Source organism: Myotis daubentonii, chromosome 10, assembly GCF_963259705.1.
Source record: "Myotis daubentonii chromosome 10, mMyoDau2.1, whole genome shotgun sequence".
NCBI classification, from domain to species: Eukaryota; Metazoa; Chordata; class Mammalia; order Chiroptera; family Vespertilionidae; genus Myotis; species Myotis daubentonii.
The window spans coordinates 85,089,438-85,106,361 of NC_081849.1; the positions used below are offsets into that span (position 1 = coordinate 85,089,438).

Below are 16,924 nucleotides of genomic sequence, written 5' to 3' on the forward strand. Positions count from 1 at the left end.
CCGCGGCCCCCCTCCCCACCCCGCGGCCCCCCTCCCCACCCCGCGGCTCCCCTCCCCACCCCGCGGCCTCCCTCCTCACCCCACGGCCTCCCTCCCCACCCCGCGGCCTCCCTCCCCACCCCGAGGCCTCCCTCCTCACCCCGAGGCCTCCTCCCCACCCTGCAGCCTGCATCCTGGGCTCCCAGTGCTGTGTCATCCTCCTCCCTCACTCGGGCTAGCACAGACCTGGACCCTGCACCCCTCAATCCCCTCCTCCACGGAGGGGTGACTCCCAAGCAGCCGCCCCCCAGCCCGGTACCAGCTGCGCCTGCCAGCCAACAGAGCCTGCACTCTTATAAGACTTTCTTGTGGTTCTCTTTGTCTTTTCATCCTGTCGGCGAAGGGATCTGCACACAAAGGGACTTAATTAAGAACTGTCTCCAGAAGCTGTCAGCTCCCAGGCCCAGGAAGGAGACAGTCCCCCAGCACTGGCAGAGGCACAGGGAGCTGTCAGGCCCACGGCTCTCCGCGAGACCCCCCCCAATAACTCACGAGGCCTCCTGTGACTAATCTCGGGCAGGGGCTCACTGAGGAGGGGTGAGCAGGGGTGAGGCACGCGTGCTGGCCAACAGCTGTGAAGGGCATGAGGAGGGCTCCCCAGGGCGGGGCTCCAGGCCCCGTCAGCTCCTGGGGACACAGGTGCTGGGGGAACAGCCAGACCACGGGCAGCCAAGCGCTCGGCCTGCTGCCGCGAGTCCGTGGTTGGAGCCCAGCTCCCAATGGCAGGGCATTTGCAGGTGGGGCCTCGGGGAGCGCATCAGAGACAATCAGAGGCAGGTGAGGCCATGACGGTGAGCCTCCGGCTGGGATGGCGCCCTCCTGGGAAGAGGAAGCGGCTGCAGATCTCTCTGCTTTCTCTCCACCATGGGGAGGCCCAGACACAGGGGAAGGGGTCCTCTCAGAACCCCACCGGCCAGCACCTTGATCCCCGAAGCGGCGAAGGTAAATGCCTGTGGTTTGGGCCGCTCCCCTGGCTGTTAGGGCAGCTTGCGCTGACCGAGACGCCACCTGCACCCGTATTTTTGCCGTAGAATCAGATGTGTGCCCTCCGCCCCCACCCCCACCCTGGCCAGAGGCACACAGAGCAGGACAGAGGGGAGGAATTTGGGGAGCACCCAGGGGCCACCGGCAGCACTCAGCCTGGCTCAGCTCCACCTGGACACTGGCCCCAAGCAGGGAGGGGCGTCTTCTCCCCTCCCCCTCCCCCTGGGAAGCCGGGCCATGGTGAGGCCTTGGCGGAGTTAATAGTTTAATAGATGCTGTTCTCACTCATAGATCCCTAAGCTAATTCCCCAACAGAAGGGATGCGATGTCAACAGGGCACACTTATCTGGAGCAGACTGGGGGCAGGGGGAGACAAACTCCACATGTTAAACAAGTGGGAAGATCTAAACCCATCTGTTTTAGATTTAGAATAAAGGGTCGTTAGAGATAGGCAATACTTGGGAGAAAGAAAAGGGCTTGATTTTCACTGAAAAGGTAAATAACCAAAATTAAATGTCTTCCAAAGAGTAGGCTTTTAAACGAGGGGTGTGAGGGTGGCCTACGAGGCTGGGATCTCTCGGGGGGGTCACAAAGTCAAGTTCTTTCAGGGACTCCGCATATAAGATGGGACAGTGAACTCGGTGCCGTAATAGAGAGCAGTGGGGACTGCGGCAAAACAGAAACAAACAGGACATTGCATCTGATATGCACACCTCTTCCTAACACACACACACACACACACAGACACACACAGACACACACAGACACGCACAGACACGCAGAGACACACACAGACACGCAGGCACACACATGCACACGCATGCACACAGAGAGAGACACATACACGCAGAGACACACAGAGACACACACAGACACACACACAGAGACACACACACAGACACACACATACACGCAGACACACAGACACACACAGACACACACGCAGACACACACGCAGACACACACGCAGACACACACGCAGACACACAGACACACACATGCACACACAGAGACACGCACAGAGACACGCACAGAGACACACACAGACACAGACACGCAGAGACACACACAGGCACACACACAGACACACAGACACACACATGCACACACATAGACACACACAGACACACACACAGACACACACAGACACGCAGAGACACACACATGCACACACGCAGACACACACAGACACACATACATGCAGAGACACACGCAGACACACATGCAGACACACACGCACACACAGACACATGCAGACACACAGAGACACACATGCACACGCACACAGAGACACGCACAGAGACACACACGCAGACAGACACACACATGCACACACATGCACACACATGCACACACACACACAACAGCGGCTCCTCCTCTGGGCACCCTCCATCTGAGATGGCAGCGACAGCTCAGGCAGGGCGTGGGGAAGACAGCCAAAGGTGTGAGTCCACCTCCTTTGCCCAAAGCTGGCCGGGCTCCGGGGTCCGGGCTGAGATGCCCAGCGCTAGAGCGGCTTCCTGGGCGCCGTCTGGACGCCATCTGAGGTCGGAGCTGGGCGTCTCCCTTCAGGGCGCCTCAGCTGCCAATTGCCCGGCGGATGCTGGACCGGGGCCCGAGCCGGCGGCGGGCATCGCTGGCTCACACCGTCACCCCGCACTGCTGGTTGGCGCGGAGCCCCTCCCCGAGCTCCCTGAAATCACAACAGGACGCCCCCCGGCATCTCCAGGTCCTGATGGCCCTCCCACCACAGGCTCCCTCCCAGGAAAGGGCCCGGCCAGCTCTGCCTGCACAGGACACACCGGTGCCTGGTCTCCGAGAGATGACCACTGAGTCGTGTCGCCCCCGCCCCGGAGGAGCAAGATGAGCTGTTTCCTGGGGGCATGGGAAGCCGGGGGGGGGGGGGGGGGACGGGGCTCTGCTGGGAGGTGACCCGCGCTGAGAGGTTCGCATCAGAGCACAGTTCCTCCCTGGGGCTCAGCAGCCTCTGCTCCTCGCAGGCCCCGGGGGAGGGCCCTGCTTGTCAGAATCACTTCCCTTCCAACCTGCCCGCCTGACACGTCTGCGCGCGTGACCGCCTGGCTGACCTCCCAGCCGGGCCAGCGAAGGTGCTCAGGGCGGCCTGTCCACTGGCCAGGCTCCCGTGTCCCCGGGACGCAACTGCCCACAAGGCAGGACTGTGACCGGGAGCAGAGCGATGGCTCCCGACACCGTAACGGAAATGAACGAAGGCGAGTTGTGACTTGCTTGACACTAATGTGCGTGGGTTCTGGTCCAAGCCTCCTCAGACAAAAACACTGAGCTACACTGACCGAAAGGACTGAGATTTGAAAGTAAAACACCTAAGCGAGGAGCTGTCAGCCGGCGAAGGAGTGCACACGAGCGCGGCAGCCAGGCGGGAGGGGGAAGGATGCCTGCAGGCCTTTCTGGTGGCCTGCGCCGCACTGTTCACTGCGGAGCTGCCCAGGGAGCCAGGGCGGGAGAAGCGGCCAGGAGCCCTCCTTGCCGGCAGCTCTGCGTTTTCCCACAGGAGGCGTGGGAGCCATCGCTCATGGCCGACCAGACTTGGGGGTATCTCTGACCAGTGGCCCCGGACAACAGAAGGGCCTTTGAGAATGTTCACCGGTTTCAGGATTTTTGCCTAAAGCTGAGCTGGCCCCAGTAACTTTTTTCCCAAAACAGTTAAAAATTGTATTTAATGGGATTGCCTGTGTGTTTAAAGATAAATTTCTCACCCAGCCGGTGTGGCTCAGTGGTTGGTTGAATGTCGACCTATGAACCAGGAGGTCATGGTTCGATTCCTGGTCAGGGCACATGCCTGGGATACAGGCTCAATTCCCAATGTGGGGCGTGCAGGAGGCAGCCGATCAATGATTCTTTCTCATCGTTGATGTGTCTATCTCTCCCTCTCCCTTCCTCTCTGAAATCAATAAAAATATATTTTTAAAAATGCTTTAAAGATAGTTTTCTCAACTCAAAATTCAGTGCAAAACACACCAACCCTCGCAAAGCTCAGAAACATTGGGTCCACCTCCAGTTAGGCGTCACCACCATGAAGCCCCCCCAGATTTAGTCTCGTCGGGTGTCAACGCCAGCCCTCCTCGCTGATGCGGGAGCTGCTCTGCATCCTGCAGGGTTTCACCAGCACATCTGGCTTCTGCCCAGCAGATGTCAGTAACCTCCCCCACCCCAGCCCCAGTTGTGACCAACAGACAGGTCTGCACAGACTGCCCACCGCCCGCTGCCGGCCACCGTGGCCGCGTGGAGAAGCAGCTCTGTGGCTCACTGACCAACAGCGTTCATCCCAGTCCTCCCTGACTCCGTGACTCTGCTTCTGAGACCTGCTCCTTCCCAATCTCAGCCTTCAGGCTGCACTTTGAGTCGTGTCAGTAAAGGACTTTTGGAGGTATGCTCCCTGTTTTTGTGAAAATATCATTGTTCAGCTCTAACCGGTTTGGCTCAGTGGATAGAGCGTCGCCTACAGGCTGAAGGGTCCCAGGTTCGATTCCAGTCAAGGGCATGTGCCTTGGTTGCGGGCACATTCCCAGTAGGGGGTGTGCAGGAGGCAGCTGAATTGATATTTCTCTCTCATCGATGTTTCTAACTCTCTATCCCTCTCCCTTCCTCTCTGTAAAAAAATCAATAAAATATATTTTTAAAAAAGAAAACGAAAATATCATTGTTCAAACTCATTCCTGAAAGAGTTTTGCTGGGTATTTAAATCGGATTGACTCGTATTTTCTCTTTGTTCTTTAAGGATGTTCTCCCACTGCTTGGGCTTTTCTCCTGTTGACAAGATGTCAGCTGACCACCTACTTACTGTGATTGTGCAGGTAAAGTCTTTTCTCTCTTTTTGTTCTTAGAATCTTTCCTGCCTTTGATGCTGTGCAGCCTCACTGTGATACGGGAGGTGTGGGTGTATGTTCATGTATCTTCCTTTAGATTCACTGGGATTCCTGATTTAGAAAACAGTGGTCTTTCACCCGAGCTGGTGTGGCTCAGTGGATAGAGCATCAGCCCGCAGACTGAAGGGTCCCAGGTTCGATTCCAGCCGAGGGCATGTACCTTGGTTGCAGGCTCGATTCCCCGCCCTGGTCACAGCACGTGCAGGAGGCAACCAATCAATATGTTTCTTGCTCACCGGTGTTTCTCTCTCTCCTCCTCCCTTCCACTCTCTCTAAAAATCAATTTTTAAAAATATCCTCCGGTGAGGATTAACGAAACAAAAAAACGAAAGAAAATAGTGGTGTTTCAACGAGAAAGTCTGGGGCGGCCCCTCCCCACTTCTCCCGCGCTCTCGCTCTCGCCGTCCTCCCGTGTCCAGAGCTCTAAGCTGATGTGCATTCGGTCCTGTCTCTCTGTCCTCCAAGTATGGAAGCATCTCGCATGCTCCGCCTCTGTCTGTGTTTCACTCTGGCCCACTCCAATCCCTGCTGGGTCACTATATTATCTACGATCTTTCCCAAACTCACCATCCCACCCTCCAGTGAGCATTCATCCAATTATTACGTCGTTCATTTATACGAGCTCTGTTTCTTTTCCAAAGTTGACGCGGGTTTCGGGTGCGCTCGTGTTGTTCACCATGCATCCTGCCCCGGCGCGGATTCTCTGTGCGGATTAAACGCTCCCTTTACGCCCGCAGCTGGGTCTCCTCTGGCTGCTCATCTCCGCGGGCTCTTGTCTTGGACCCTTTCTTCCTGTATTTCATCTTGACATCACTTTCCCCCCAGCACTGAGTGTGGGGTTCTTCCCGGCCTGGGTGGAGACTGCATCGCTGCTGAGGGCGTCTGCCTGTCAGACACCAGCCTGGGACCCCTTTACGCAAAAGGATCCCACTTGGTTTTTAGGGACCACTGGGCAAGCAGGAACTGGGCTCTGCACGTGGCTCAACCCACCCAGGGCCTGCGCTGGCCCCGCCCCCTTCATCGGCCCCGCCCAGGAGTGCCTCTGCCCCCATCCTGGCGTCGGCCCCGCCCCCTTCATCGGCCCCGCCCCCTTCATCGGCCCCGCCCAGGAGTGCCTCTGCCCCCATCCTGGCGTCGGCCCCGCCCCCTTCATCGGCCCCGCCCAGGAGTGCCTCTGCCCCCATCCTGGCGTCGGCCCCGCCCCCTGCGCCTGCCCTGCCCAGGAGTGCCTCTGCCCTCATCCTGGCGCTGGCCCCGCCCCCATCCTGGCGTCGGCCCCGCCCCCCGCGTCGGCCCCGCCCCTTCCCGTAGGCTCAGGTGGGAGGTGCTGATCTGCTCTGATGCTGGGGATGGGGCCCTGACTTGTCAAGGGCATGGCTGTGAGGACCCCGCGTGCCCAGGCGCCCCTAGAGGCCCCCAGGCAGCTCCTGCTACAAGGCTGACTGCTCCCTGGACCCTGACTCCACCTCCGGGAGGCATTCCGAATCTCACTGTGGCCGTTTGAGCGGTGCTTTTCAGAAGAATTGTACAGGATTTCCGGGATTTCGCGAGTTCTGCACACGGCGGCTTTGCCGGCTCTCCATCCCCTGTGTTCCCAGGCCAGGGGTGGTCACATCCTGTCTATGGCAGCAGCGTTCAGCCGTGAGAGCAACTGTGCAGAGGGGGCCGCCAGCCAACGCTCCCTCCCGGGCCTGTCCAGGGCTGGGCCGACAGGAGCCACAGGACGGGCAGACGCCTGACCTCATCCTCCCTGCAGCTCCGCGAGGCACGCAGTGTCCTGGCTGCACCCCAGTGCCCGACAGAAATAGAATGCCAAGCGCGTCCGCTGGCAGCTGGTCAGCTTGGAGCAGAGGAGCAGCGAGAAGGGTTCCAGCGGCCTGGTCGGCCCGGGCCTTCCTCCAGCCACAGCCACTATTCGAGACAGACTCCTGCCCTCTCCCCAGAAGCCGCCAGGATGCCTGTCACTAACAAGCACCCACAGCAACCACGGAGCCTGCCCGCGTGGCTTCACCGGTCCCCGCAGAGCCCCTCGTGGTGCCCCCTGCACACCTCCCACACCTAGGTCACTGCCCGGTTACCGGGGACCCCGTGGTTGGTCACTGCAAATAAATATTCAAAAACTAGTTTGAATAAATAAGTGCAAGAATGACATTTTTAATTGGAATTTATGAGATTTGGAGATATTCCCTGAGAGGTAAATATCACAGGAAAACAGACCCCTGCAGCCACTCCCCAGTGATGGTGCCTCCGCGGGCGGGCTGTCTAGAGCCCAGACGGCGCTGGGGGCAGTCACCTCCTGTAAGATGCACAGGGCCCCGACAGCAGGCGTGTCTCCCCTGCTTGGTCAGAGCTGTGGAGATCTGATGGCGTCCGTCTCTCAGCTCCTTCTTATCTTGTGAGAGGTCAGCAGGACACTCTCCAGCTTTAACCATAGAAACACGGAGGCTCTGACAACTGCCCCAGGCCCAGGCTGCCCCGGAACCAGGCTCCCACCCACCCTGTCTTCCTGTGGCTCATGCCCTGTTCTTGAAGCTCTAGATTCTAGAAGCTGACACTCCACCCAGACTGCAGGGTGGGCCTGATCGCTGGGCCCCAGTGCCCGAGCCTCCCGAGCCAGCTGGCTGCAGGACTCTGAATACAGCCTCGGCTTCCTAAGGTGAAATGTCTCTACTTGTGCAGAGAGAGGCGTGGCAAAGCCAGGTGGCTGAAGGACACAGGTAAGCCACGCCCAGTGGAGATGTGGTCAGCAAATGCCCTTCGAAAGGGGCGGCGTGGCGCAGCTCGGGCAGATGGCTGCCAGCTGGGCACTGTCCCGTCTGCACCGCTGGGCAGTCCGGGTGTGTACATGAGCCCCTCGTTTGTGAAATATCTGCACTCATCAAACAAACGTCTTATGTGCCAGGAGCCAAGAGAGCACGTTCTGGAGCTGGAGGTGCCCCTCAGGCCACAGTCTGCCCCTCCCCCCCATGGGCCTGCTCCTTGCCGAGGTCTCGGCCGCCTCTGGCGACCTAGTGTTCTGCCCACTGCCCACTGAGCCCTTCCCCTTGCCCGCAGGCCGCTCCTGAAACCCAGTGCTTCTGTCCTCATTCCGAGTCAAGATTCCCCTCTTTGAGGGGCACAGGTATTTATTGCGTCCTGGGTGGCTGGAGTCAAATATGACGCAACCCACATAAATAAACACTTCACCAAACAAATCCAGCACTTATTAGACACGCTGCAGTCAAGTGCCCCAAGCCTGCCTGTGCTCTCCCTTCCCCAGGGACCAGAAATTCCCTTGGCCACACCCAGCAGGCCATTGGTCCCGTGTGGTCATGTGGTCATGGAGCTGAGGAGGTGGAGTTCCACCACTGGCTAGCTGGTTGGCATTGATCCAATTACTTAATGGATATGAGCCTTAGCTTTCTCTCCTTTAAAATAAAGAAAATACCAACTCATCAGTCTGCCGTGTATGTCACCGCCACAATGTGTCAAGCATACAGGTGCTGAGTAAATGCTGGCTCCTTCCTCCCGTCACGACAGATCAAACTTCCGCGGTATTTATCCCACCGTATTGGCCAATCGGATGTCTCGTGGTGCAGACCACGTGCAGGCATTCGAGTTGTTTCCCCACCGAGTGAGGGACACAGCCGTATGGACGCCCCAGTTTTTGCTTCCTGGTTCTTGTTGAAGTGGCCTCAGACAGGAGGCAGGAGCTGAGAGTCCGGAGTTTACAGAATCTTACTCAGAGCCCAAGCAAACGCAGAGGCGGCAAAGGCACAAACATCAGCCCACTTAGCGAAAGGCACATGCCCTTTACGCGGCGTGATTCATCTGATGCGGCAAAGGTCAATAATAACTATTGTTTTATGTTAATAATATCAGCCAGTGGAATATCAACTCCATTTGGAAATGTGAAGAATCGCATCTCCCTCTTTGCAGGCGCTTTGTCACAATTGCAATAGCAATCTACTTAGGTGGAGCTTTTGATTCCAAATTTCACGTAAGATATCTTTTCATTAACAAACTTCGAGATGCGATGTGGCAGCAGAGTTAGTGGCCGTCAGACGCTGACGCCAGAGCGGAGGGTGTGTGTGACTCAGTGGTCCCCGGGCATGTCACCTGCTGCCACTCTCGCCGTTATCTCCCCGTCGCCAGTCCTCAAGCTGTGAAAGACAGCCCTGTGAGCAGCACTTATTAATAATTCATTGGCCCTTTTTCTCCAAAGACGTGTACACTCGCCGATCAGAGCTCCTGATCAGCTAGGATACCCAGTGCGGACACAGTGAACGGGTCCCATCCCACCCACAGCAAAGCGACGGGGAGCCGTGTCCTGCGCGGCCTTATCTCGGGAGCTGCCTAAGTCCCACCAGCTCCCATAGGACACTGAGCCCAGCATGCAGACCCGTTTCTATGGTCACCTCCCCCAGGGGCTGGGATGCCCATGGGGGGACAATCCTTTTGTTGTTCAAAATGGAATTATGTCTTATCAATGAACTTCCAGTTTGATTTGCTGCCAGCCTGCTTGGTAGTCATCGGGGTGAATTAAAAACTGCTCGGCAGAGCCTGTCAGAGTTGCCCATGAGTTACAAGGACACAAACACTGTGACCTGGGTCACGCACCCTGCAGTGCTGCTCAGGACGGCTCGGGCAGAATCGGAGGGCTCCCGGGGCTGCCGAGGTACGGTACGGTTCCAGGCCGGCGCTTTACTCCCCTCCCTCCCTGCCTCCTTTAAAACACTCCCAGTCGGGCTCACCATCACCCTCCCCGAGCGATTCACCCTGGGGAGCGCGCTGCTCTGATCCACTCGGCTCGCGCCTATGAGGTCAACGCGGGCCAGGGACTCTGCCTCCCCTCCCAGATCCAGATGCTGCAGTTCTACCAACTCCACCTCAGAGCGGGACTGGATATAGGCACCTTTAAGGCAGCGGTTCTCAACCTGTGGGTCGCGACCCCTTTGGGGGTCGAATGACCCTTTCAGAGGGGTCGCCTAAGACCATCAAAAAACACCTATATAATTACATATTGTTTTGGTGATTAATCATTATGCTTTAATTATGTTCAATTTGTAACAATGAAAATACATCCTGCATATCAGATATTTACATGACGATTCATAACAGTAGCAACATGACAGTGATGAAGTAGCAACGAGAATAATGTTATGGTTGGGGGTCACCACAGCATGAGGAGCTGTATGAAAGGGTCGCGGCATCAGGAAGGTTGAGAACCGCTGCTTTAAGGTAAGGAAGTTAAAATGAGGTCATAGGAATTGGCCCCAACCCAGCATGGCCAGTGTCCTTATAAGCAAAGGAGACGAGGACACGGCACGTGCAGAGGGATGCCCGCTGAGGACAGGGAGGAAACGCCGCCTGCTCGCCAAGGAGAGGCCTGGGAGGAGCCCGCCCGCCCGCCTGCCCACAGCTGAGCTCGGCCTCCCAGCCTGCAGGGCTGTGCACCAGGCCTTGCCCGAGCTCCAGCCACTGGCCGCGGTACTTGGTCAGGGCAGCCCTCGCCCAGGCACACGCCCTGGGGAGGCAGACGGCGCGTGGACATACCACTCGCTCCTAAACAACGTGACCCAACAGGCAGGCCTCCCTGTCAGAGCTGGGCGCCTGCAGGTGCGGGTGAGCACGGGACCTGGTCTAATGGGAGAGGCAGCAGGGAAACCCTCCGCGCGGCTGGGTTCTGCGTTGGACAAACAAGCGAAGCCGCGCACGTCCTGGACGAATGAGGATACCCGCTCAGTGCCGTCAGTACCTAGTGGGGTTTGGTTGGTACAGGAGTGAGGTCAGCCAGGCTGTGAGGGATGGGGTCCCCCTGGGGTGAGGGACATGGAGAGGTGGGGCAGGTGGGTCTGAAGTACAGGGAACCCTGGGCAGAGGGCAGCCAGCGGACATGCACCCCAGAAGGAGAAGCACCGAAGGCAGGGCCGGCCGTGGCACTTCCCAGGCTCAGGTTCTAGGGCTCCTCCCCGAAGACCACAGCCCCCCAACCACAGTCTCCTCCAGGAGAAGCAGAGAACAGGCGCCCCTGTGCCTCAGTGCCTCCCGGGAAACAGGCCCAGGGCAGCCTCCCTTCCCCTCCTTCCCTCTACGCGAAGGAACCGGTGCTCACAGCCTGGCCAGATTGTACCCCCACCGGCGGTTCAGGCAGGACCTGCGTTCCTCTCCATTTCCCATACGCCCTGGGCCGTGCACCCCGCAGGCTACGAGTTCTTGCTCTGAGCCCAGGATCCCCAGAGCAGGCGTGCGAGCAGTGGTTGTGTCCTGGCACTTGGCACCATGACAAGTCTCCATTGTCGCAAACCAGGGACCCCGTGGGCTCCGGGCTCACCCTTGACTCTTCCACGGCCATCCTTCCGACACCCCTCCCCCGGTGCGAAGGGAAACCAAACTACAGCCACCAGCTGACGGACACAAAGCCCACTGAGCTAGCGAAACGCGTGGAGACGTTCTGATGCTAACGGGAAGGAGCAGGCAGGGTCTATCCCGAAATGCAGTCAGCACGCAGTGTGCGTCTGTAGGGCAGGCACAGAGCTAAGGGTGCGAGCAGCTTCGCAACATTCCTGCTGGGACAGCTCACGGCTGACAGCGATCGGACGGAAGTTAGAATGAAGAGTCAGTCCTGGTCGGTGTGGCTCAGTGGCTGAGCACACTGACCTATGAACTAGGAAGTCATGGTTTGATTCCCAGTCAGGGCACACGCCTGGGTTGCGGGCTTGATCCCCACTGGGGGCCGTGCAGGAGGCAGCCGATCCATGATTCTCATCATTGATATTTCTCTCTTCCTCTCTCTCCCTCTCTCTCCTCTCTCTTCTCTCTCTCTGCTCCTTCCTCCCTGAGATAAAAATGAAGAATGAAGAGTCAGTTGAAGAGGAGAGATGCAGTTCATGCTCTAAAAATAGGGTATTGGGCCTTCCATTTTCCCCAAGACGGTCCTCTTTCCAATGTCCCCTTTGCTGCCCCACCTCCCACCTGTGGAGTGTGACACACATTCCACTCCGTGGCCCACTCTGAACGCAGGAGTCAAACAGGAGCCCCTCCCGGACCCAGAGGCAGGCTGGCGGCATCCACCGCTTGGCAGGGAATCACCGCACGGGAGTTTGAAGTCTCCTCTACCTGGGATTTCAGGGGGACAGACATCCTCTCCGTGAGGCGTTGGGCATTTTAGATCAAACTGCTAATAACCCCTCCGCCTACCTCCTGGGACACGTTTCAGAAGTGACCATGGAACTCCATACAGTGCAACAACCCGCGTTAACAATTCAAAACTAACCACGTGTCTTTGCTCTTATGACTCTTAGATTTTCTTATGAACGGAAACCTCAAGAGAATTGTTTCGTTGGGTCCCTCCCTGCCTACAGCCCTGTCCCAGGCCAACGGGAAGTCCCTCCTCTGGGCCTCACCAGCGCCCATGGCCACCTCTGCCTCTGCCCTCAGTGCTGCACCCAACCACCCAGGTGTCTGCCCGGCTCCCCAGGACTCGGGGAGCACTGTGAGGGCAGGGCCCTGCTGACTCAGGGGTGTGGCCCGGCCCGGTCTGTGGGAGTTTCTCACCAAAGTTTTCTTTGTTTCTCCAAGGGCTGAAACCAAGGACTGTGAGGACAGACAGGTTTGGCATCGCTCCCAGGAGGCGTCGGGGTAGCCTGGCCCCCTTATGTCACAGGTAAGAATAAAGGCACCGCGAGGGGCCTGGGCTGGGTCCCTGTCGTGCGCTGGTTGCTGCAAAGCCAGAATGGAACCTCGTGGTTCCCGACTCCAAACCCCAGCGTTCTTTCTACACTTCCTACTTTAATACAGACCTATACCCCCTGCTTCCTGTTTGCACAGCACCAGCATCGGGGGTTCAATCCTAAAACTCCTCACAAGCAGGCCCACCCTGGGCGCACCCCAAATCTGCATTTCTCGGTGGCTGTGGCCTGCGGGACCAGCAGGATCCTCCCCACCTGCTCTTCCCGCCCAGCTTTGGGGGCTCTAGGTCCCAGGATGCCTTCCGCCGCCAGGAAATCTCTGGCCTTCCCAGGCCATGGGCCGAGGCCAGGCAGGCCTGGCTAGCGCCTGCGCTGGGGGGTTGGGATGGGTGAACTGCCTGCAGGTGTCTCCCAGGCCCCCTGGCAGGGAGGCAGGGCTTTCACTCGGGACCAGGAGGTCACTCGGGGCCAGCGCATGCGTGTTGGGCAGCATCTCCATCTCCTCCCTGGACTTTGGGACCCAGGGAACGGGGGTAGCCGCATGCGCAGCGGAGCAGAACCGCTGAGCGGGACACAGGAGTTTACTTCTGAAGAGGGTGCTGCCTTTATCACGTTACTTAACAATCTTGTGGCTCAGTGTCCTCTTATCCACGCCTGGGGATGGGAGCCGTAACCTACTTGGCAGCATGGCATGAGGTTGAGCTACCTGAACCCGGGTTTGAAAACCAGCCCGGAGCCTGGTGGGCACAGGCACTCAGAGGGGCTGCTGCTCACACTGGCACGTTCTCACCTAAAAGAGAAGGCTTTTACCCCTGCACTGGCATCTGGGTTTTTGCTGACCACTGTGTCCGGGCGGCCAAGGAGCAGGCATTTTCTTTCCATTTTTAGAATATTTTCAGGAGGGCCCAACCCATACCAGGGGAATGGCTGATTTAGATGAATACTCGCCCTTAACTGGCTATTAGCGTAAGAATACACCCTGAATGGCCCGCACTGTCATGCAAATCGCCGTGTGTGAAAGCTGGTGGAGCAGGTCAAAGGCCAGGAGTTTACAGGAGTAGCCAGAGCTAAGTTCGCCGTAGAGGAGCCGCCACTGGAGGCCCGGCCACGCCCTCGGAGCCTGGCCTCCCTCCCAAGAAGCCCGGTCCCGGGAAGGCAAAGGGGTGAATGCCAAGTGCCAGGCGCTATGGGAGAGGTGGCCTTAGGGGCGCCCGGCGATGCCCAGCTCTGGGGAGCGGAGGGCGCCTCTTGTCCCCAGCGGGGCTCCCCGCGCTCTGAGCCGGCTCCCCCCGCAGCTCGCCTCTTACCGCGAACTCCTCCAGGGTCTGGTAGGTGCGGCCCCGGAATTCGCAGTAGTTCTTCCGCTCCTTGCACTGCGGGCAGCACTGGCTGGTGTCGACGTGGACACAGCGCGGGTGCAGGCGCGGGCACTCGGGCTGCGCGCACAGCGGGCCCTCCTCGGTGCACAGGCAGGGGCAGGCCGACGGGCCGGGCGCGAACTGCTCCCCGATGGCGTACACGAAGCCGCTCTCGTCCACGCAGCCCTTCCCGCGGTAGTCCGGGTACGCGTACTCGTCGGGCGGCTCCGTCGCGGGCGCGGGGTCGGGGCCGGCTGCGTCCCGGGCGGCGGCAGCAGAAGGGGGCTCCTCACGCGGGGTATCCCCGCGGGGCCGAACCTGCAGGTCCCCGGCCTTGGCCCCCGCGCCCTGGGCGGCCCAGGCCTGCTTCTGCCGGCCCCACGCCTCCCGGCCGGCCAGCCCGCGGCCGCCCTTGCTCTTCCAGTCTCGGCCGCCCTCGTCCCTCGCCGGGCGCCCCAGCTCGCTCACCCGCCCCGGGCCCTCCCGCGAGGCGTGCTCGCGCTTCTCCGGGCCGGGCCGCTCCCGCTCGGGCGCCTGGGCCAGCTGCTCGGGCGGCATGCTCGGGCTGCACAGGGCCACCACCAGGCAGCAGGTGACCAGGAGGGAGCCGGGCAGCGCGCCGCCGGCCATCGCCGCCGAGCGGGGCATCCCCTACCGCGTCCCGGCGGGCGGGCGGGCGGGGAGCGTGGCCGAGGGGCGAGGCGCATTCACAGCCCCGGGGCGCGCCGCGGGCCCGGAGCCGCCGTCCCTGTGGTCCCTGCGGAGAGAACAGCAGCTCAGCCGAGCCCGCGCCCGGCCCGCCGCCCCGCCGCCCCGCCACCGGCCCGCAGCTCCCGCAGCGCTAGGGGCGCGAGCAGGACCGCGAGGGCGGGGGCCCTGCGTCCGAGCCCGGCGGCTCCTGAGGCCTCACGACGCGGAGACGGACGTGGAAGCGAAGTTCCAGACAAACCCCGCGGCGTTTCTCGCGGAATCGTGAGGAGTAGGCGGCTGGCGGGGCGGCGGGAAGCCGCGAGCCGGGCCCCGTCCCCCACCCTCACTGGCAGGTCCTGGATGGAGCCCGGGGCGCCCCTCCCCAGGTCCCGACCACAGTCCCAGAGGGTCCCAGTGGGGAATTCCCTGGCGGAGTGGGGGACCAGACCGCGCTGGCAGCTAAGCAGGACCCCCCACCCCACCCCCTGGGACCGGAGGGGGCATTTCCAACAACTTTTTAAAATGCGTCCGGGGGCGGGGGGAGACCCCCTTCCCGCCCTCCTCCCAGGCCAGTGCCCAGGAGGCTGTGGACACCCCCGCGGCAGGGTGGGGACTCCGAAGCTTGGCCCCCCACTGGCCACAGCACCCAGCAGGCTGCCAGCGACTCGGGGGGCGCGGGGGGAGCCCCGCGTGGGCCGCGGCGCTCCGTCTTCTGATTGCTTTGCACCCCGGAGGGGGTCATGGCGGAGGAGCCCGGGTGCCAGGGGTCGCGCGAAAGTGCGTCGTGGGGGAGCTGGGGGTGGAGGGCGCAGGCGGGACGAGTCCCCCTCACCACCCGGTCCCTAAAGCCTTTCTAGATCCCAAAGTTCCTGCCGCCCAAAGGGGCCGAGAGAACCCTAGACGCCGCAGGGTGCGGGCACCCCAGCCACCCTCCCCTTCCAACCCCACCCCTACTCGGCGTTCCGGGGACCCCACCCCTGGCCGGCTCTCAGGGGCTCCGGTCAAGCGCGCCATCTGCTCACTCAGCCGGGCCGGGGCCCCTCAGCTGGCGCAAGGCGCCGGTATTTACAAACTCGGGAAGGAGGCGTTCCTCCGGAGCTGCAGGGAGGCCTTCGGTGCCCAGGGAGTGGACAGCCGGCATGCGCCCTCATCCCATCCCCACCCCCATCCCCATCCCCGGGGCGGGCGCCCAGTCTACGTACATGATCGTGGGGCGCCGGTGGGGCTCCGGGCTCGCGGAGGGCGCAGCCCCGAGGCGCCGGCACCCACCCTCCGGGTGGCGGGGGACCTGCGCAAGGCGCACGGAGGAGCCCGCAGCCCCACCTGCGCGCCCCGCCCGGCCCGGCGCATGCACCCGGCTAGGGCGTCTGCGGGGGCTGGTCCATCGTGCCGCCCGCAGCCGGCAGTGGCTGGCCTGACCAGCATCAGAGCCCGTGCCGCCCTCCGCGGCTCATCCCCGGTCGCGGCCCTGGCGGGACCTGGCTCCGCCCCTCGGCCGCGCGGGGAGCTCTCCCGCTGCAGCTGGGATGCCGGGCGGTGCGGCGTCAGAGGCGGTGGCGACGCCCGGAGCGCAGTGGCGGGCGAGTGGCTCGGAGGCCGGCCTCCCCGGAGACCACGCACACGCCTCGCCCGCAGCGCTGCCTCCCGCTCCGCGCGCTCCCGCTCCCTCCGCCGCGCGGCCCGCGCTGCCCGGGTTTGGGGACCTCCTGCCACCGGCTCCCCTACCTGGGGGCGCACCTACCTGTCACTCTCGCGCGCGGCCGCGTCCCCCACTTCTCTTCCAGCCAGCAGCCTGGCCATCCTCCTTCCTTCCGGGCGCTCACTCACTTCCCTCTGGACCCTCATCTGGGATTGTCTCTCTTTTATTCTTTCCTTTCATTTCTTCCTTCCTGATCGGCCCCCTCGGCTCTCCCTCTGAGGACAGCTCCGATCTGCCTCCTTAGGAAACGCTGAGCTGCCTGCCTTCCCTGTGGGACTCGGAGGCCCAGTTAGCTTGCTGAGCTGCTAAGAGTTTGCCCTTTACATTCAGAAACTGTGAGGAAGGAACTCCTCAACCCACCGGGGGATCTCCGCCATCCCCTCCCCGCCACCGCCCCCAGCTCCCCATCTCCCCCCGCCCCCAACCCCCCCCCCCAGCTCCACATCCCCCCCCCCCAGCCACCCCGCGCTGCCCACTCTCCTGAGCCAACAGAAACTTGGTTGGAATGGGGCCTCAGGCAGAGGCCTGCATGGCTCAGATGTCTTTTGATCTTTGGATCTTGGTCTAGAAATGTGCTAC

At 60.9% G+C, this 16,924-nt stretch overlaps 1 protein-coding gene across 1 annotated transcript in view; it reads right to left on the reverse strand.

Annotated features, from left to right (window-relative positions):
- VWC2 (von Willebrand factor C domain containing 2) overlaps positions 1–16,254 on the reverse strand; it is a 31,965-nt gene extending 15,711 nt beyond the window's left edge. The window contains exons 1-2 of the mRNA XM_059655945.1: positions 15,849–16,254; positions 13,906–14,713 (exon numbers count right to left, since the gene is read on the reverse strand). Of these exons, the coding sequence (XP_059511928.1) occupies positions 13,906–14,604 (699 nt within the window). The 5' untranslated portion in view covers positions 14,605–14,713; positions 15,849–16,254. The remainder of the gene's footprint in view (positions 1–13,905; positions 14,714–15,848) is intronic.
- Positions 16,255–16,924: the final 670 nt, after the last annotated feature.